A 21,061-nucleotide genomic window follows, 5' to 3' on the forward strand; every position below is an offset into this window, starting at 1 on the left:
GTCTCCTTTTATTTATTTATCAGCACAAATACAACATACATACATACATACATACATACATACATACATACATACATACATACATACATATATTTGCACACAAAGCAAACTGACACATGCCATGAACACATGGCCAGACCGCAAACTCGGAACCAAACCAAAGCTCGGGATGTTATATCACAGCCATCTGCTCAGGACATTATATCACAGAACTCAGGAGGTTACAACGCAAAGGCCAACCTCCCAGGATGTTGCAGCACAGGACTCAGGATATCACTACACTAGAGCTCAGGATGTCATCACACAGCCCATTACCCAGGTCGTTACAACACAAAAGATAAATGGGCACACAGCCAGTACCTCAACCACACAGGATGTTATGAAACAGCCGACTAATCTGCATACATCAACTCCATCAACTAATCAAGATGTAACAACACAACCAACCAACCTGCTTACAGCAACAAAGCCAGCACTCCACACACACACGCACCAATATTTATAGAAAGACGGCAGCTCCCTCTTTCTATAAATATACATATGTATATTCTATACATATACATATATATACATACAGAACTATATACAGTTCAATGTAACTGTGTATACCCAACACCCTAACCAGTGGCTTACTAAATGAATCCAATTACCTGCATTTGCACAAAGCCTTGAAATGTACACAGGATTCACACACTCGCATCCTAACCAACCAACCACATTGCAGATTAGCAGTTTGTGTAGCAGGCTGTGTGTTTCGACCCGTTCATGCCGATTAAGTTTGTCCTAATTGCGTCTCAAGATGCCGGAAGCCAAAATGTGTATCGAATCAAGCCGTTGTGATCCACTTTAATGACGGTTGCAGTTCCCTTGCCTTCTACCTACAGCCTTCGCCGTTACTCACTGGAACGCAACTCAGTTACCATAGTAGCCAATGAGCCGCACTTGCTACCGACACTCTCCCAGCACAGAGCAGTATCAATCTTCTAGTCCTCGAGTTAGCAGCCAATTAGAGGCTCTGAGATTCCCCCCACTCGTTTCCCGCCTTCTCCTTTGAAAAGGGAGAACAGCCTAACTAACACCCGTTTCCCCGGATGACCGCCTACTTATCAAACCACGGACTCGCTTCCTCTTCCCCCACAACCGCTGCAAAGAGTTCTAGGAAATGCAGATGGACCCACTCCCGCCTAACTCGACCCGTGTGCTTGCCGGTACTGACGAAACAGGAAATACCGGGCTTCTCCCCGGGGATGATGCCTGGAACTGGAGGTGTCGGGCTGTTTGCGTGATGGGGCTTCTGGAGAGGGAAACCGTTTACCCAAATGTTGTGTGTTTGCATAATCCGGGTTTCAGCAATTGCTAAACCGTAGGCGGGTTTCATCCTTCTCACCCCCCACTACCGGCGATGCGTTGCTAAATTGCTATTGTACTTAATTGACCGGAGCAAGATCGGGTTTCAGAAGCGCCCGTGAGGACTGGTTGATCCAGAGAAAAAGCTTGCCTTTATTACGCCCCCCCCCCGGAGAGACGGAGAATGACGGCGATAGCCAGCTAAACGCTGGCCCTTCACACAGACGATTCTTGGAAATTATTCCGAATGCCATTAGCCCCTTCAAAAGAGAAAGCTAAGAGAATAGAGCCAGCGTTTTCTCTCTTACGGCCTCTCATAGTGCCCAATTTGCTGAATTTCCGTAGCACTAAGTGAAGCTGCTGGAGGCACTGCCATCTCGCCGCCTGTGAATATTATGTGTACCCAAGATCCGTTGCTTCATCCTCTCACCTTTTCCCCCCAAACCAGAAAGCCTCATACTGCTATCTCAGTGGGTCTCAACCTTCCTAATGTCGTGACCCCTTTAATACAGTTCCTCCTGTGGTGGTGACCCCCAACCATAAGATTATTTTATGTTTTCTGTATTTTTTCGAAAATATGTGTTTTCCAATGGTCTTAGGCGACCCCTGTGAAAGGGTCGTTCGACACCCCCCCTCCCCAAGTGGTCCCGACCCACAGGTTGAGAACCACTGTGGTATCTCTTGCAACTTCTATAGCAGGGGTGTCCAAACTTGGGAACTGGGGAATTCTGGGAGTTGAAGTCCACAAGTCTTAAAGTTCCCAAGTTTGGACACCCCTATTCTATAGGATCTCCTTTCATTCATCCCCCCACCCCACCCCAAAAAATCTTCCCCTGAAGAACAAAATGTTTATCGTGCCCTCAGTTTGGCCTGTCCCCTCTTCAGGGTTGTTTCTGACAAGCCATTTTTCCTGTGACCTTTAGCCTAATGAAAATGACACATCGAAAACTATTAGTAGGAATGAGTAGATGGCTTGGCGGACATTAGGAAAAGTACCTTTTACTGTTTGAAAACTATTAAATACACCACATGTTCTGCACCAGATGTCAAATAGTCTTTTATTGCAGTTTTTCATTTCCAATCAGCATTGTACACAGAAATCCAGTATGTTAAGCACAGCTATATTAGATATATCAATAGTTAGGACATTATGATTATAAATAGTTTTGTTTCAGTTGTACTTTTTTTTTTGCTCAAAGTTTGTAGTATACGAGTACCTTTAGCTCTTGAACAAGGGATACATATCTTAAGTTGTCAACTCTCCAATGTTATGAAATTCCTTGGTTTATGATCCAAGTCTTGATTTGTTACTGAAGCTGAATTCAACTGATCTGCTGCAATTCTGTCATAGTAATTTCACACAATAAATGTCTACACAATGCTAAAATGTTAGCCTGCTAACAGTAATCTAGAGCGGAGGTCCTTTAATGTGGCAACGTGTTCTCTGTAGCCTTCTGAGAGCCAGACTGTGTAGGCTGGTGAGTCTATCAGTCTGGACCCTCTTCTCATCTATCATTATACGGGGCAAAGTCCATGTTCCACTGTTTTAAAAAAACACGAGTGTTTCAGGGGAAAAAAAAGTATGATTAAAACCAGGCATAGAAATCTTAAATAATCTTTATAGTTTGTGTGGAGCAAAGATTTTCCCTCCCCAGGGACTTTGCAAGTTGGAAATGATGACATTGTCGCTATGGAATAGGACTCCTGACATTTTCCCATTCAATTTTCCTGAACACCCAGAGGACAAGGCAACACTTTTAAAAAGGAAAAAAAAAGTGGCTTGAGGGAGATTTTGCCTGTGTGCTAAGGACAGTTTTATGGGAAATGTAATATAGAACGCTTGCATGCCATTTGGAATGCAGAAAGTGAAATTGTACACAAACGTTAAGAATGACACTTACTAGGACAGATTGCACCCGTAAGGTGAAGAATCATCCATTCCTGGAACACCAAACAGTTCTATACAGACACACATAATGTTTGTGTCCTGAAGCCCAATTCTTGACAAGGGTGTGAAAATCTTATAGCAGTACATTAAGTGCAGGAGGGCATTGACAACAACTGCCTCTTTAGGTGGCATTAATGCTTAAAAAAATGTGCAAGACAATTTTTAAAGGGGTTTCTGGAGAAGTTGATTCTACTCAATAACTGCTTTCTAGAACTACTTAGTAGTGAAAAATCTGCTATAGATAAAAGCTTCTGCAGATGCTTAAAAGGCTCACAGACTGACCCTTTTACACCAATCTATAAAGCTTTTCTGACTCATTAAAAAGGATAGTTTCTGAACATAATTAAAATTGCATTTTTATCACTGAGTTTCCTTGCTCTAATTCATTCAATATTATTTTTTTAAAAAAAGAAAACTACAATTACTATCCTTGCTCTAATTCATTCAGTATTAATTTTTTTAAAAAAGACTATTACTATCCTATGGCTATTTGGATTTGCCAAGTGCTTGTTCGTAGGGCAAATTATATTATTTCAAGAAACTAAAGTACATTCAAAACCAAAGAAAATGTTATCACAGTTTAGCCTGCAATGGCTTCAGATGTTTGTGGAAAGATTCATGGACCTAGAGGAGAAAAAAAAAAGAGGACATTAATTTTAAAAACATACCACACCTCGCTTCTTACTAGGACAATACATTTCCCAATAAGCACACACTGGACTGTTGCTTTAGTGATTTCAGCTATACAAGTGGAATTGTCATTAAGAATAACACCATACCTAGTGAACAATAATAACATCAAATCAATTTCTACTAAGAGAGTAAGAAAAATGTCCAGCATTCTCTAGTATTTTGGCAGAAAATGAGCTGTTTTCATCATTAGCAAAAAACACAGCAATTTTATTGACATTATTGGACGATCAGTTTATGAAGTTGTAGATCAGTATAACCATATGTTCTCTAACTGTTCTTTGCCATTATTTTCAATATGGAAGTCCTGGCTTCTGTAAACGAATTCCCCATTAGATCTAAATAAGTTACAACAGGAATTCCTCCTACGGAAAGAGCACAGAATTATAATATATATCCGTTACTTCACAAAATAATAGTTTATGAATCTGCAGATGATCATTTGTGTACATCTGCGGGTTCATAAACTATGTTTGCGAACTGATTTTTAAATCTATGCATTTTAAAAATATTAATCACTTTTTATTTTATTGAAAGTCAAGATAATCCTTGACTTACAACAGCAATTGAGACTGGAATTTCTGGCATTAAGCAATAGAACTACATTGTTTAGTGATGGCAAATTCCTGTAGCCCTGTTATTGTGGTTAACCAAACTTCATTGGTTGTTAGGCAAGGCAATTGTCTCCTAGCTTCCCACAGCCAAGTCTGGGGAAACCAGCAAGAAATTGCAAGTCCCAGATGCTTACAAGCAACCTGGTAGGCAGGTAAGTGGATGCTGCTGGGTGGAAGAGTGTGAGGGAGGAGGGACTAGGCTTGGAGAGGATTCATGAAGGGCATGAATATCAGGGCAGAGGTGTTGCAGCTCAGAGAAGATGTATAGGAGCAGCCCGTGTGGAGATAGAGAATCTGAAGGAGATTATATGAGTGGGCAGACTTACCCCAGTGACTTGCAACCTTCCCTGCTGGTTTCCCCATTGACTTTCTGAGGAAGCTGGCAGGGAAGGTTGGCAATCATGTGACCATGGGATACTGCAACTGGTTGTGAGTGCAAGCTGGTTGCCAAGGGGGTTCTTGGATGGCTGGAATTCTAAGGACCAGCCAACACCACCATTCATTCAGCACCTTTGTGACATCAGACAGTAGCTGACCGAATGATCATAGATTAAGGACTTCCTGTATGTCTTATGAGCCTTTGGTATCTGGTTGGCAAAAGCAATTATATACTTACCTGTGTTTTATTTAGTGGTGACTTCTTTGACCACTCAAACATATTTTCATATATGTTACCATCATACCGACCAAGCACAGATCCAAGCACAAAATCACAGAAATCAAAGGAATCCACCAGAGCTACTGCATTAGGACGGATAAGGGCCAAGAGTTCTTTTATATGCATGTTCACTTGAATTAGCTGGGCCTCTGTCAAAATGCCTCCCTGAAGCAAAAAAGAATAGTTCATAACAATCAGAGCTCTACACCTCTAAGTGCTTATCAATCACTACAGGGAGAATTAATACAAAAGCTGCTCTTTTAGATCTGTAAATAAATCTGACCTGAACTTCTAAATTCTAAATAAGCAATTAAGATTGCCTGTATTTTTTTAAAAAATGGCATTGCTTTTCCTAAGAATAAAATTACTGTTATCATAGTTAATGTTCATCTATTCCAATGTTCATCTACCAAACTTTTTAGGTCCTTGGTATGATCTCACAAAAAATACTTTCCTGCTTCCCAATTTTAAGAAGATCCAGATTTAGCAAAACATCACTGATACCACTGTGAGATCTTTGGCAGCTATCCTGTGAGCTTTGGTAAGAAATGGCAAGAATTCAACCATTTACACTTTTTATACCATTTTCATTTAATTTTGGACTGCTGAAATGTGATTTCAGCACAATATTTTCAATTTAGACATCGTAATTCCCAAGGGCAAAATACTGCTGAGATATTTATTTACACTACAACTGCTTTGTATGGCAAAGATGTACTCCAAATCCAACAAGGCTATCTTTGTTTTATGCATGATAATCTAACCTTGCCTTTGTTATCAAATTATATCATCACAAGATTGCTCACTTTTTCCCTCCAGATCTGATTAATTTATATCTCAACTAGATACTCTGTCTAACAGAACCATTCAGCTCAAAGTAGAAATTATTTACCCACCTGTAGAAACTCTCCAGAGTTCTTTATAATCCCACATAGAGCATACAGTAAACATAAATTGTTAAGGACAGCATGGACAGCTGGGTCACCAATTTCTGAGAGCTTCGCTGTAAACAGTTTGACCACCACATAGTGACAGTGTGCCTGAAAAAAATAAGAAGATAGATTGACGTGACTTCAGGTGTTGTAAAATCCAACAACTATCCAAGAGTATCTATCGTATTCTGAGGTGCTACTGACCTCAGATGCTCGTACTAGATCAATGGAAGTCCGGTTCCAAGCATCTTCTTTGCTTTTCCGACGGTTCAGTTCAGCCTGTAAATTTTTTGCTGCAAAGTCAACCATCCTGTATCATAGAAAATCATGCACACAATTTATTATACTTGGAATTGAGGCCATAAATAACACTCAGCTTGTGACATTGAACATTGATATGGCAGTGATAAATAGCCATAGCCTCAAATGTCTAATGATTGATAAAGCCAAGGATTTAAAATCCAACATCAATTCAACTTTTACTCCTAGTGAACTTTGGCCTTTATTCCTAGTCTGTAAAAGGAACAATAATAATTCCCATTCTATCACAAAGCTGTCAATGTAGATTTTGCCCCCTATTTTCAAATATGGAATGTCTCATTCTTATGGCCTAAATACTATTTTAATATTGCTCTCAGATGATCATAATGAATGAAACAGTAACATTATAGCCTCGACATTTTACTTTTGCATACTTAATATGCACTAGCCATTTCTATAACAAACTTATCCCATCAGCAAAATCCAAAGTCAAAGGCTGATATAATGTTAACATAATTTGTGTTACAACTTGATTGAACATAATAATACTTTCCCCCTTTGGAATTTTAGCTATATCTCAGTTCACAGTAGGGAAGCCATTGCATTTGACCTTGATCAAAAGTGACCCCAGTATATATATAACTGTCCAGAAGCAGTTTTAGTACCATTGCTCTGAAACAAAGCAGGAACGCTGGAATCTATTAAATAGCACTGCCCCCCTTTTTAGAAGACCATGAAAAAGAGATTTGATTTTCTGGATGAGTAGTGGTGTTTTTAAACAGATTTTCAGGGGTACTATCCCTTGATCAATTTTTGAAATAACTGATCTTCCAAATCATGCTATTCTAAACAAATCTTTCTTTACAGTATTTGATCTCCTGCGGGGCCCATTTCAAACTGTTCCATAAAAGATTAATTACTGAGCAGTCTGACATTTCATTCATATTTATGACTAATTGCCTTCTGCCCTGTCCTCCTCTCAACCTGCAATGTTCTGAGAGGTTCTGCCCTAGCAACATACAGTTGCTACATCCCGATACATCTTTCTGGTAGTTGTCCATTAGTAACTTGCATTCGTCAGTTAGACCTGGGTCCATGATTTGAACCATGTAAGGCCATGTTAGCGGCAACTGCCCAATCCTATCCAGATCAAATCAGCCGGATAAGAAATAGTTAGAATGAAGTAACCAAGGGAGCAGCTTGGTTAATAAAAATGAGAGAGACAAGATGACCAGTCCAAATGACCAGCTGAGAAATTCCATAACCTTTTATATTGACCTACCTTGAAGCTCTCAATTTATATGCCTCCACCAAACTGGAAGGATTGTTGATATGCAGAGTCGTGGGTCGAGCAGCCACATGCTGAGGCTGAATATGCTGTCCTGATAGGTCATTCAGGTAAGACATGATACCACTAACTAATTGTCCAGAACTAACTTGGGCATAACTTTTGACAAGGAATCTAAATGCAAAACAAAATTATTTCATGTCATATGATGGATCATCATCATAATTTATCAGCAGTTGCACTATAATTTCAAAAAATGCTTATGGGATACAATCGCGAAGGTAAAAAAGATGTCAATAATTAAAATAACTTGTATAAGTTTAGACTATAAAACCTAGACAGGGTCAAAAGCTGCACTTAACCAGAATATTTCATACATAGGTTGATTTATGCGCTATCCAATCTGTATCAATTCTTAGTGACCACGTATATAGTCCTAAATTTCTCTTTTCAGATCTTCCAATGATACATGCATTGCCACTATAACCAAGCCCATCTACTTTGATGCTGGTCACACTCTTCTCTTTTCTTCCACCTAGAATTAGAACATCGTCTAGAGGTTTTCATATAATGTGTCTGAAGTAGGATAATTTGAGCCTGATAATTTGTATCTCAAATGAGAACTCTGGGTTGAGTTTTTCACTTATCCATTTATTTATTTTCTTGGCTGTCCACGGTGTTTTCAGTAAGCTTCTTCAACACCTTCTTCAAGTTTAAAAAAAAAAAATGGGGCTTCCGGTTCCGGCGGCTACGGCGACAGGCAGGTCTTTGCCTGCTCCAGCTCTCCCGGTGGGCTCCCCCCGCTTCTGGGGGGGCACAAGACGCCCTGGAGGGGCGTCTTGCCGAGGGAACGGCTCGCGGAGGGTCCTGGCGTCGGCGGCGGCTGGCGGGGGCTTCTCCGCTTCGTTCTAGGCATCGGGGAGCCTTTTGGAGGACGCGCGCGCGTGCGTCTCGCCCCATGCCGATCGGAGAATATACTTCTGAATGAAGCAGCGGCGGTGTGGTGAGAGGCTTCCTTTCTTCATTCCCTTTCTTTTGAATTAATGGACTTTTCAGCTCTTTTTTTAAACAAAGTTTCTTTCGGACTTTGCTGGAGGTGCGGCTAGAGGGAGGGGGATTTCCCCCCCCCCCTTGGACAAGCGGCTTGAAAAGATTTTGCTCTCGCCCCCAGGGGAAGGAGGAAGGGGGAGAGCCAACTAATGATGCCTCACCCCTATAAAAGTGACTTTCCTTGGACTTAGATCTAGAATTTATGGGTGAACTGAGAATTTTCTGAACTTTTAAAAGTTTGTTATGCCTCTGAGCCCAAAACTGGCAGGGCAAGATGGCACACTTCCGTTGTCTTTGTGAACTGTGAGATCTGACTCCACCTTCAAAATTCAGGCTTCCGGTCTTTGTCTCCGGGCCGCCCAGAGGAATCTCTTGTGGATTGTGATTTTTTGAACCCTCTGGGGAAAAAAAAAAAAAATCTTTCATCTATTGCTAGAGTGACTAAAGAAATTCCCATCTGTTTGGATTCTCTGTCTCCTGGACTCGACTGCCTGCTCTTCTTCTCCAGCTGCCCAATCTCTACAGTGACTGATCTCTTTGCTTTTTAAACCATGTCTCCAAAAAGACCACCTCTTGGAAAACCTGGTTTTGCTACTTCTGCTCCAACATCTGCAACATCCAGTCCAGCCACACAGTCAAAGATAACAGAATTGATGCAACCCAAGACTACAGAGATAGACTTTCAACAAATGCTCCAGCAAATCTTACAGGGCCAAGAGGAAATTAAGAAACAGCTAAGGGAAATGAAAGATGAAATTAAAGAAAACCAAGCGCAAATTTATAAGAACTCACAGAGACTGGACCTTGTGGAGGGTGGGGTGGCGGAGGCGAGAGGGGGGGTTGAGGCCTTGCAGAGGGGAAACAAAGAGCTTGATATTCAACAAATGAAAACAGATTTTGAGAGAATGTCCTTTTATCTTAGATTCCAAAATGTAATAGAAATAGATGGGGAAAATATAAGGGACATAATGACTAATATTTTAGCTGAATATACACACAAAGATAAACAACAGATGGAATGGGAGATAGATCTGGCTTATAGAGTGAACTCAGCATATGCCAGAACACACAATGTACCCAGGGAGGTTCATATTAGATTCCTTAGGAAAAGCACAAGAGATGAAATTCTGGGTGTGCAAAGGGGGCAAACATTGATATACCATGATAGGGAGATAACCATTCTAAAGCAGATTCCCAAAAAAATTAGGGAGAAAAGGAAAAATTATTCGCAATTGGCGAATAAATTATACCAGAAGGGGGTGTGGTTTAGATGGTTGATGCCTGAAGGTATGCTGATATTCTGGGAGGAGACAAGAATTAGAATTAACACACCCATAGAGGCACAGGCCTTTATGGAAAAAAACAAAGCGAACCTAGAAAAAACAGAAGACACCACAATGGTCACACAGGACACGGGAGGGGCCGGAGCTCTGCCAGCAGGGGGGGAAGGGGCAATACCAAGAAAGCTCAGATCACAAAAATGAATAAGAAAGCCACAATGTTATAAACAAACCGAAAGCAATAATGAAATTATATCTAGATTATATAACTATATAAGCTGACTGAAAAATTTTTCTCTAGAATTAATATGCTGATTTTTTATGACTATGGATTAATGTCTGATATTTGGATGTAACTTATGAGTTTGGAGGGAGGGGGCGTCTGTCACACTTGCTACTGCCAAAATTTGTAACCATTCCATTTACCCTTTTCCCTATAAATGTTTTAAAAAACCAATAAAACTTTTTTTTCAAAAAAAAAAAAAGTTAAAAAATGTCAGCATTTTCCTATCCTGCTTCAAGCAAAAGTTAACTTGTACTTCCATAGGGAGTCACAGGGAACACTATTGCTTGCACAACTCTGATCTTTGTAGATATAGACAACTACGGCATCTGAATATCTTCCAAGGCTTTAAAGTCTGCTCTACCATGTACTAATCTGGGGCATATTTCTTGATTGCTTGTTCCTTTACTGTTGATGTCTATGGAGATTCTCAGTCATCCAGGTTATGGATGTCCCAAAAGTGCTTTCTCCAAGAGGCAACTGGATTTTCTGATTTTTCTTTGAAGAGATTTTGCTTCTCATCCAAGAAGCTTTTTCAGCTCTTGGATAGCTGAAGAAGCTGCTTGGATGAGAAGCGAAATCTCTTCAAAGAAAAACTAGAAAGTCCAGTTGCCTCTTGAAAAAGCATCTTTGGGTTTACTGTTGATGGTTGACCCTAAAAGACAGAAGCTATGTACCATTTTGATATCTTGATTATTATTCTGAGAGTGGTTGTTCTACCTGTTGTCATTAGTTTGGTCTTCTTTCATTTAATTGTACTCCCATTTTTTTCCACCATGTTCTTTGACTTTTATTAGTAGACCTTGCATATCTCTGCATTTTGGGCTATTCAAATAGTATCTTCAGCAGAGGCTCAAGTTATTATGTTTCTTCCTTCTTGCTATTTGAGTCCATGCAAAATGTCACACAACAATAACAATATGTGGTAACAATACGTGGTATGACTCACCGGGCAGTTTGCAACATCATCACAGTGTTCTCTCCTTCATAAGTGCAAGCAGGAGTGAAGTTGACGTAAATATCAGGCAAACCACTGCAGCGGGAGTAGCCATGTCCCCCACATGCCATCCGACATTCCTCAATGCCAGCATTGGCACTCCAGGAACTGAAAGCCTTAAGACCCGCAGACAGTGCGTGCAACTGAGAAAGTAATTAAGAACAAAATAATTATTTCTTCCAGCTTTGTCCTGTCACTAAATTCTATCTTCCTGAATTTTTGATGGGTGTGTGTGTGTGTGTGTAGAAGAGTGACGAGATTAAGAAGGGTAATCCAGATTATCTCCAAGATCAAAATTCTTCCTAGAGATTTTAAAACTCCAAGAAGAGGGGACATCCTGTCAAGACATAAAGCATATGTTCCATCTAGATATTTTATAAAACTTTAAACCAGCATAGCAAACTATAAGAATTCCATCCCATAATCTGTCATGTCCACTTTTCGATTTACACCAGAGTTACATTTATTAAATCATTTCTATAGCTGCCGAACTCAGACCTCATGACTCTGAGCTTTGTATGTAGATATCTATACATGTAACACTCATGAAGGACTAAGGCTTACAAAAATTTTCAGGAGAAATTTCCAGGAACAAGTCCAAATCAGAATTTAGGTTTCATTATCAAGCTTCTGCAAATAATAATAATTTGAATGACTGGCATACTGGAAGTGGAACTCAAATCATTTTTAATGCTTTGATTTGTTGGTCTAAATAGTGAAGCTACAAAAATCATCTTGTGGCCCTCATCCCAGTGGTGAGTTTATCCCTCTCATTCATTCTCATTACAAGAACATTCCACAAAGGTGAAATAGAATTAGAATTCTTTGTTGGCCAAGTGTGATTGAACACACAAGAAATTTGTCTCTAGTGCCGAAGCCTTCTGTGTACTTACAACAATAGTGATAGATCATTATCATAGTCATTGTAAAAATACATTTATCATACAACACTTAGTGATAATAGTCATGGATACTAAATAAGCAATCAACATAAATCATACTAGGATCAGAGGTGGGTTACTGCCAGTTCGGCCTGGATTGGCTGAAATGGTACTAGCAGTGGCGGGCGGCTCTGCCCACCCGCCCAGACACTTCCGCGCATGTGAAAAAGCATTGTGAGTGCGCCTGAACCCGTAGTAAAAAAATTGGCAACCCACCCCTGACTAGGATACTAAGTAAACAATATAAATTGTAAAAAACAACAAAATTATCAGAGAGCATTTCACTGAGGCTGCCATTGGTGCCATCTTGAATTCAATTTAGCTGAGGAAGACAAAGGGATTTAAACTGAGACAGTATCAATCGTGTCTAAGAATGTATCTGTGATATTCATAGTTCCCCAATCTTTTTTTTTTCCTGATTCTGTTCCTTCCCAGGAATTTTCTTGGGAAAATTCAAGATAATTTTCCATTATCTTGAAAGAACAAACTAAACCGTATATGTCACTAGCAAAATTCAGTGTTTTCTCCAATCATGAGCCCCACCTCTGGCAGTTCACTCAAGTCTCCATCCTGGATATTCCCAGTGATGCGATGATATGTATCTGTCATATATGAACCAACGAAGTGGAAAGCATACGCTGTTGCTAGGAGAGGGAAGAGTTTGTACTGCTGAGTCTGATAATCCAAAATCTGAGGTTCTGGTTCCCTGTAACAATGCAAATAAAAAAGAGAACTAAACCACTATAATGCTATGATTTAATTCCATAGTAATGGAAAAAACCAAAGACTTACACTGTCCTAAAGGTATATTGTGATAACACATACATTTAAAGTATAAACATATTTATTTGTAAAAGTGATCTTGGCTTGGTCCAATACGTGGCCAATAAAACTATTTATTTTTTTCCCCCAAAATACAAAAGAGTAACTAGCAAAATACAGGCGAGGTCCAAAAGGGAGAGAGAAGGAAAAAAATGGAAATAGTGAAATAGTTTAGGATATTAATTTAATGACAATTGCGAACAAATGGCTACAGTTCCTGACTCATTGTAGCTTATGCTATGGTTTCCATGCAGCTGTTTTACCATCTCCTGGCTCCTTTTATATCATCACAAATTTGCAGATTCCCCAGTAACAATGATTCCCAATATAGGGCTAGTCCTGACAACAGCTGTGATTCAACTGCTTGTAGCCAAAATGTGTTTTTTTTTTAAAGGGTGTGCTTGTTAGATTTTTTCCGGGGAGGAGGAGGATGGGGGGAGAAGAGAAATTTGTTTTCTTTTTTTTCTTTTTACAAAGTAACTATTTCTCTGACTCACAAAATCCACATTGGATGTTAAAATTGATTAGCATAATTTACCAGAAAATTCTGTTTGTTAGATGTTCAAGTAAGTCAGGCCAAGAACTAGACCTTAGAAGATATACTAGGATTTAGGATAGTAGATCCTTGGAGGTCTGACAGGGTTTTCTCCCTCCTTCCTATTATACCAAAGAGAGTGAAGGGAAGACAAGTCTGTTTCTTATACTTAGTGGTTTTCCTCAAGTTTTGCGAACAGATCCTGCACATCTCCAAGGTCATCGCTGGGCTTTTCTACACTGTTCTTGTCAGCTGCACTTCCCAACAGAACTTATATTGACAGTCAAACCTTTGGTTTTTTTAAAGAGGTCGCATCCATTTTTTCATGGACAAAAGTGTTATGGGCAAGGTAGCAGAGGGATTTGCCAATTGTTATGGCATTACGAAAACTGACCTTAGGGATATTAACACAGGCTTCTTACCCAGGCTTTAACTCAGACTGATGTCTCACAGCACTATAGCGGATGGCAATGGTACAAGCTCTGGCTAAACTGCGAGCAGCATCTCCAACGATAATTGAACGGATGAATACCATGGTCCCATAAGTCAGCTTGGCATTGAGAGGCTTCACATATGTGCCATCTGGTTCAACCTAGCAGAATAAAGTAGTGAAAGCGGAAAGAGTTTGTCCACCAAGTAATGGTTTGTAAGCTTATAAAAATCAACAATGTGTGCTGTATCACTGAATCCACTAAAATTTTCTTGTTAGGACCCTATTCAAAAATATTTTAGAAGTAATTCCTACTCATTGGTGTTGTAAATGAATCACTGACGTGAAGTAACAGGTAAATAATTTAAAATTAATAGGCTTGCCTAAATCCATTTTGCTAATTGTCTCTTGCTTGGCACATGTTGTGAAGCCAATGTCATCATTCTCATGCTAACTAGGTCATATTATCTAATCAGTTTCATGTGCATTGACAACAAAATCAGTAACGTTAAGGTGGTTAAATAATACAGATGACTGGTAAATTTATGAAAAGGAAGACCAGATAGTTAACATATTATTACGAGTCATTATGTAGGAGGTGGGGAGGAAGCTAGAATCTATTTGACCTTAATAGTCACCATGCCCTCCCATTTACTGCCTTCATTTGACAGGGACTCCTCTGTTACCATAAACTGCAACAAACACACCATTGAACACATTTCCAGAAAGCTAAGTTCAAGAGCTGGTAGTGAGAGAAACCTAACAAACAGAATTCCCAAACAAATGAGACACAGCTGGATTTTTACCTCTGATGCTCCTTTTTTTAACACAAACTTGGGGATTGCTTTTGACTATCAGATGATCAATTACCTCCTGAGAATTTGAAACACTGACTTTGGGCAGTCTCTCTTGCAAGCTGTCTGAACAGCTGGCGTAGATAAATAGCAGAAACAAAACAAGACCCACTGCTTACCTTGGCGTGCTTCATTAGCATATTTTCCCGAGGGATACGGAAGTTGTCCATTTTTAAGTAGCCATTATCCATGTCGTCATAACCAAATTTTGGGCCAATGTCACCAATGGTGATGCCTGCAAACAGAATAAGCCAAATACATTTATTTGGTTCTTAATATTCTTAATACAAAATTGAATTGGGGGGCGGGGGGGGGATGTTCATAAAGTATCATTTTTCCCAACATCAATTAGTTCAAAGTGCTGACTGGTGGAAGCACCTATGATGCCAATTCCAAAACTATGACCTGGCTGTGATTTTCAGTTAGGAGTGAGTCTTCAAACCCTATCCATTCATCAATGTGGAGGAAGACTTCCCTACTATCCAGATGAGTTGGGTATGGGTTCTTACCTAACCCTATCTAATTCACTGAGATCCAAAGTTCTTGACATCAAATGTGAAAAGGAGCTACAACTTTATTTTATCATTGCAGCATGGGCTAAGACACACAGTTTTAGGGAATTTCAATATTACTTGAACCTTACGTGAATTATGACAAATTAAATGTAATTAATGGATAAAGGATTATTGTTGTAAAATGGACTCTGTTCAGCAACCTTTCCCCCTTTTCAAAATTGTTGAAGGTTCCATTATTAAGGTTCCATATTCTTTACAAACTACTATTCTTGTACTGCTAATAACATGCTTTAAGGAAAACTTTTTATTGCTCTTTGAAAAAGTCTCTAGTTTGGTAACTTCCGCTAATTATAAGTCAGAGCTTTTAAAGCATTTTAATATGTACAATTGTAATCATTTAAACTATAAAAACCAACTTTCCTTGATATGCTGCAATATGGAACTGAAAAACTACAGCACTGTATGTACGAATATTTTGCTTTCTTATGAACATTGCTTCCTTTATATCATCTACTTGAGGACTGCACGTACTTATATTCAATTTTTCGCAACACGATGTAGCCTTTGAAGATTTGTGGTGCCAAATGTTTCACATTGGACATCATATATTGTTTCAGTACGGAGTTTGTGATTCATTTATATGGCAGCTAATTTGGCAACATAAATATCTACAAATATGCTAAATATTCACTTGAGCAGACTTTCTCCACCTTTTTTTAAACCCAGGAAGCAACCTTGAAATAATTTTCAGATTTCAAGGAACCCCTGTATAAAAATGGCAAAAACCATGAAAACTTCAAAATGCTATTCACTTCTAACCTACGCAATGTGTAATGATTACGACAACGGCAAAGCACCAAGCCAGCAGCTGAATATGGTGTGTGAAAATTCTCACAACTGAAAGCACAAAGTTAAAAAAAAACATTGTTGGTTTTAAAACACAATCTCTCAAGGAATCCCTACCAATCTCTCACACAACCCTAGTTGAGAAAGGGTAGTAACTTAGTAGTGATGGACTTAATACCTGGTAGTGGTTCATGGGTTCCCAACTGACGTAGAGGCACAATAAAAGCATGCAAGCCGTGGCATTTGTTTTGGGTATAAAGCTGAGCCAAAACAATGGCATAGTTTGATGTCTTGCCCACTGCAAGAAGGGAGGGGGGGAGAAAGACAACTTAGTAGGTACAGTCCAGTAAGCATTTTATGTACATGTTGATCTCAAAAATAATAATACAGACAATAATACAGACATCTACATGTTGTAGATTTTATGATGTAAAACCATTTCCTTTTACTCCCAAGCTGAAATGAAATAGAAGGAATAAAGAATATGCAGAATTATTAAATGAGGAATATGTAGAATCAGTGAAACAGAAACATTTAATTCTGTCTGATGTCTATACTATATTAGGCTAATAAAACCAATGTTAATTTGATTATGTTGATTATACGGCTTCGCCCTAAAACAGAAACCAGAGGTTTTTTACTCATACTTTCTACAGTACAGAATAGTCAAAAATATTATGCAGCCAAAGTTATGTTTCAAAACACATCAATAGTTAATGGTCTCCACACTTAGAAAGTCCAAAGGAAAAAACAACAACAGCTCTTCCTTTAGCTTTAATTGTGTAATAATACACTTACATCCACCTGGCCACCACTTAATAGAAGTCACAGTTGGGCTATTAAGGATGAATTCCTGGGTAGCAGGATCATAGGTGGCAGTAGTTTCCAGGCCTCGGAGATGGGTTCCTGTAGGGAGGTAGCAAATTTTATTTCAACAGTTGCAGAGCTCAACCCAAACATACATAATTAGATTTATTTCAACAAACTTCATTAGCAATGCAAAGCCAAGCAGTGCAAATAGGAAAACTGCCTGCAAATGCACATTTACATAATGGTTAACAGCAAAAACATTACCAGAAAAGCATGTATGAAACAGTGGATGCACACCCTCTATTAATTGCCCTATTAATATAAGAATGCTGTCAAATTGTTATACAATTATGCATGTCATTTGTCTTGATTGTTTATCTTCATGTGCAAATATACCGTATATTTTAGATATCTGACAAGGCAAATAAAAGAGTCCCATGATGATTCTTTTTCAAAGAAGCTTTAGGGTAAAAATGGCTTTTTCTCTAAATCCAGATGTTGTCCTGCAGAAAAATCTTCAGAACCAGGTTAAAATGTTCAACATTTGCTTCTGTAATGTTTTTCAATCCCAGATCTTCATGTTCACTTTCTTCCTCCTTCATGTTCACTTTCTTCCTCCTGCAGCCGCTATCAACATTCCGATTGCTGTTCGACATCCAGAATTTTCAAACAGAGCAGTAAAATCCAACACAGGTGATGTATTGACTTGTGTGTGTGTGTGTATGTATATAAAATAAAAAAAATGTTCACTATAAGTTAGAAGTAGTTTCTTTTTTTCTTTTAAAATCATCTTGCATTCATATAGGTAGATTTGTCTTATAGATTTGGAGAACACGATAGCACTTTTGATTTTTGGAGCGAATGACATTTAAGGTATCTTCAGCCCTTTCTTCAGAACATGAACCAGTCCTGGAACAAGGTGGGAATCTCCCCAGGGCTTCCTTCTCTTGATTGTAATGTATGTATGTATGTATGTATGTATGTATGTATGTATGTATGTACGTACGTACGTACGTACGTACGTACGTACAAGTATGGTTCTATGATAATAGTTAGATTTAGACATGAACATTGGATGCCTATCACATTCATCTTCAATTTCTCCCTTTCATAAAACTGACAAGAATAGTTTGCGTCAGAGGCCTATCAGAAGGCGCAGGAAAGTCTACAGAAGAGAAATTATTCCAAGTGGCCCTGCAAAAGGTATTATTTTATTTAAAGATAATAAAAACAACCATTTGAGAAGCAAGATGTTTCCCATAAAATTTGAGTGTATGTAAGTTAATGACTGAATGAATCTGAGCCAGTAGGAAAGCTGAAATAGTTTTAAAAAGCAGAAAGTATATAACTTCTCTTGCTTAGGAGCATTGGCTAATTGTTATTCTTTCTAAAGTGCAAAAAACCCACATTTTTGTGTAATTAGAATGTTTTACGTATGCCAACCATAAGGCATTCAGAAATCAACGGAAAATGTGCTTTGACTCTTCGGCAATACAATTTTTAAAAAAACAAATAAGCTGTCTTTGTATCATCAGAAACCTCTGCCTCTATGCCCATCTGAACAGCTGCTTTTTCTTAAGGGGAGAAGCATGTTGCTGCCATCTGAACAGCCAAAAGGACCTAGGCCCAGGATGGCGAAACTACAGCATGTGTACCGGAAGTGGTATGCAGAGCCATCTCTCTGAGCACATACAGGAGCGCTTCATACAGGAGCGCTGGAAACCACAAGAGCAGCCACCTGGTGCACATGCGTGTGCCAAAAATATGATCTTCTGGTTTCTGGTGCATGCATATGCACCCGCCAGTTGGTCTTTGTGCACACATGTCCACCAGAAACCAGAAGACCAGGTAGCCTGTGCATACCGGAAACCAGAAAATCATCTTCCCAGACTGCGCATGCGCCGGGAAGGGTGGCTGCTCTTCCGCTTTCCGGCACACACGCTTGCGCTCTCGTTTCCCACTCAGTGATTAAAAGGTTCGCCAACACTGACTCAGGCTATCAAGAAACAGAACTGGTACTTTTTTTTTGCAAAAGCTAGTCTACCCTGTGAAATAAGACTTGGAAGTACTGTACCATGTCCCATCTCTGTCTGGGCATATGTGCCAATGATCTCCAAGTTCCAAGCAGGCATGAAGAAGCGATTCTGCTGTTCTACCGTTGCCTGGGTTAGTAGTGTGGGAAGGAACATGCCCAGGTGGATGTCCAAAGGCTCAGGCCGTCCTTGATGAAGGCAGCTGTAAAGAAATGCCAGGGGAGGGAATGTGAAGGGATGTTATAGGTGGAAGCAGGTGAGATTAGAGGTGCAAGATTGGAGAGGGAAGACAAAAATAATGTGATAAATCAGAATGAAGCAAGAATATTTATCAAAGCACCATTCTTTCCTCAGAGTTACAGAACCTTACATCAACCCGAAGGATAGAGGATTCTCTGTTTGATCACAAAAGGGGGACTGGTTTCAGGTGATTAATAAAAGGCAATATTATTCCAGAAATTCTAGAATAATGTCTTTGTGTTTCCTGGAAACATATTGAAAATAAGCAGAGAATATAAATATTAGCTTCTGTACATAAATTGAAAAAGGAACAAATCAGTTAACAATGTTCCATAATGAAATCAAAGCAATAAAACTTTATCCAATTGAAATTTGGGGGAGGAGAGAAATTACTCAAAAGCTTTTATTCAAAGCCAGTCTACACTACAATTATCCTCTTTCTTGTGTTGCTTCAATCTGTTGTTTTAAATGATTTTTCAAAGGTTCTTCTGGGAAGAAAAGAACGGTGCTCTGAATCAGCAATTAAAGCTAGTAAGCCTGTTCATAGCTTTGTACCAAAATTCCAGTGGTCATGCTTGTGAAGCGCAGTTGTTAAATTCATGGGTGCATTCAAAACAGCGAAAGATTTTTCAAGAGGTATCAGTAGTCATGATTTAACCCAACAAGCCAGACTACATATGCATCATTCTCCAAGGACTGATTGCAGAAAGCACATTTGGAAACCAGAGCCATTTTCTTTTCATCCAGGCACATTTTTAGCTTTGTTGCAATGCAGCATACTAATCAAGCACTTTTGTTAAATTTGGGATGACAGAAAAAAAAAAAAAATAGAACGTTTTCAAAGGAACAGCACTACTACACATCTTGATGTAGGAGCATTAGCTAAATGAGACAAAAGACCATATACAGAACTTCCTTGATAGGTGTTTCTGTTCTACTTCATCCCGTATTAGATAATTTTCTGCCAGTTGATATCCATTGAGCTAATCGGTTCAACAAATCCTTATGAATACAAGTCCTATTTCCTGCCAATCAAATTAAAATGTTGACCTGGGAACCAATGCTTTCATTCTTTCCAGATGGGTTTAGGTGAAACATATCTAAAATATGTAGATTCCAATATAAAAATGGCCAGGATAGTAATAAATGAATTTTCCCCACAAACATATACTATAATGAAGGAAGCGAGCCAAGATTGTCTCCTCTCTTTTATTTCAGTTAACATGAAAACAGTTGACAAAGAAGATACAGCAAGAAAATAAGATTCCAAAAAGTAAATTATCCAGTCACGACTCCACTCTAAATGAAAAGAAAAACTCCTTAATGGTGCATGTTCCTACGAAGGCGTTTTAACATAATGTTTATAGCAGAATGTTATTACAGTCAGCTCATCTGTCCAAAGACATTATTAGATCAAATTATGCAATGTCAGTGTACCATTTTGCAATATACCATATGCAAATCATATAGGATCATACCAGCTGGACAGTTGGTAGCAATTCATTTTAGTTTATTTATGTTATCGCCGAGGAAGAAGAAGCAAAGCCTGGGGGTGTAGTCAAGAGGAGACTCAACCTAAAAAATCGTTATGTGTCCACAAATGTTCCAAATCCAATCCTCCTTGAATTTCGATGACTCCTATTTAGTGCCAATGTAGTTGACTTGATTCTTGTGTATAGATTTGAGC

The 21,061-nt window shown here is 39.0% G+C and overlaps 2 protein-coding genes across 4 annotated transcripts in view; both read right to left on the reverse strand.

The window, feature by feature from the left end:
* Window positions 1–1,398, reverse strand: part of FBF1 (Fas binding factor 1) — a 46,034-nt gene extending 44,636 nt beyond the window's left edge. The window contains exon 1 of one of the 2 annotated variants that reach the window (XM_081939693.1): window positions 1,231–1,398. The gene's annotated coding sequence lies outside the window, so the exon portion shown is untranslated. Of the gene's footprint in view, window positions 1–650; window positions 1,198–1,230 lie in introns of those variants that run through there. The other variant, XM_081939692.1, reaches the window with a different exon arrangement.
* Window positions 1,399–2,379: 981 nt separating this feature from the next.
* The window catches only part of ACOX1 (acyl-CoA oxidase 1), a 28,284-nt gene continuing 9,602 nt past the window's right edge, over window positions 2,380–21,061 (reverse strand). The window contains exons 3-14 of one of the 2 annotated variants that reach the window (XM_081934089.1): window positions 19,176–19,336; window positions 17,090–17,197; window positions 16,470–16,589; window positions 15,050–15,165; window positions 14,069–14,238; window positions 12,833–12,995; window positions 11,301–11,491; window positions 7,733–7,912; window positions 6,394–6,499; window positions 6,154–6,297; window positions 5,216–5,422; window positions 2,380–3,919 (exon numbers count right to left, since the gene is read on the reverse strand). In XM_081934089.1, the coding sequence (XP_081790215.1) occupies window positions 3,869–3,919; window positions 5,216–5,422; window positions 6,154–6,297; window positions 6,394–6,499; window positions 7,733–7,912; window positions 11,301–11,491; window positions 12,833–12,995; window positions 14,069–14,238; window positions 15,050–15,165; window positions 16,470–16,589; window positions 17,090–17,197; window positions 19,176–19,336 (1,717 nt within the window). In that variant the 3' untranslated portion in view covers window positions 2,380–3,868. The remainder of the gene's footprint in view (window positions 3,920–5,215; window positions 5,423–6,153; window positions 6,298–6,393; window positions 6,500–7,732; window positions 7,913–11,300; window positions 11,492–12,832; window positions 12,996–14,068; window positions 14,239–15,049; window positions 15,166–16,469; window positions 16,590–17,089; window positions 17,198–19,175; window positions 19,337–21,061) is intronic. The other variant, XM_081934090.1, reaches the window with a different exon arrangement.

Source organism: Natrix helvetica (genome assembly GCF_964273705.1).
Source record: "Natrix helvetica genome assembly, chromosome: 1".
Classification (NCBI taxonomy): Eukaryota; Metazoa; Chordata; class Lepidosauria; order Squamata; family Natricidae; genus Natrix; species Natrix helvetica.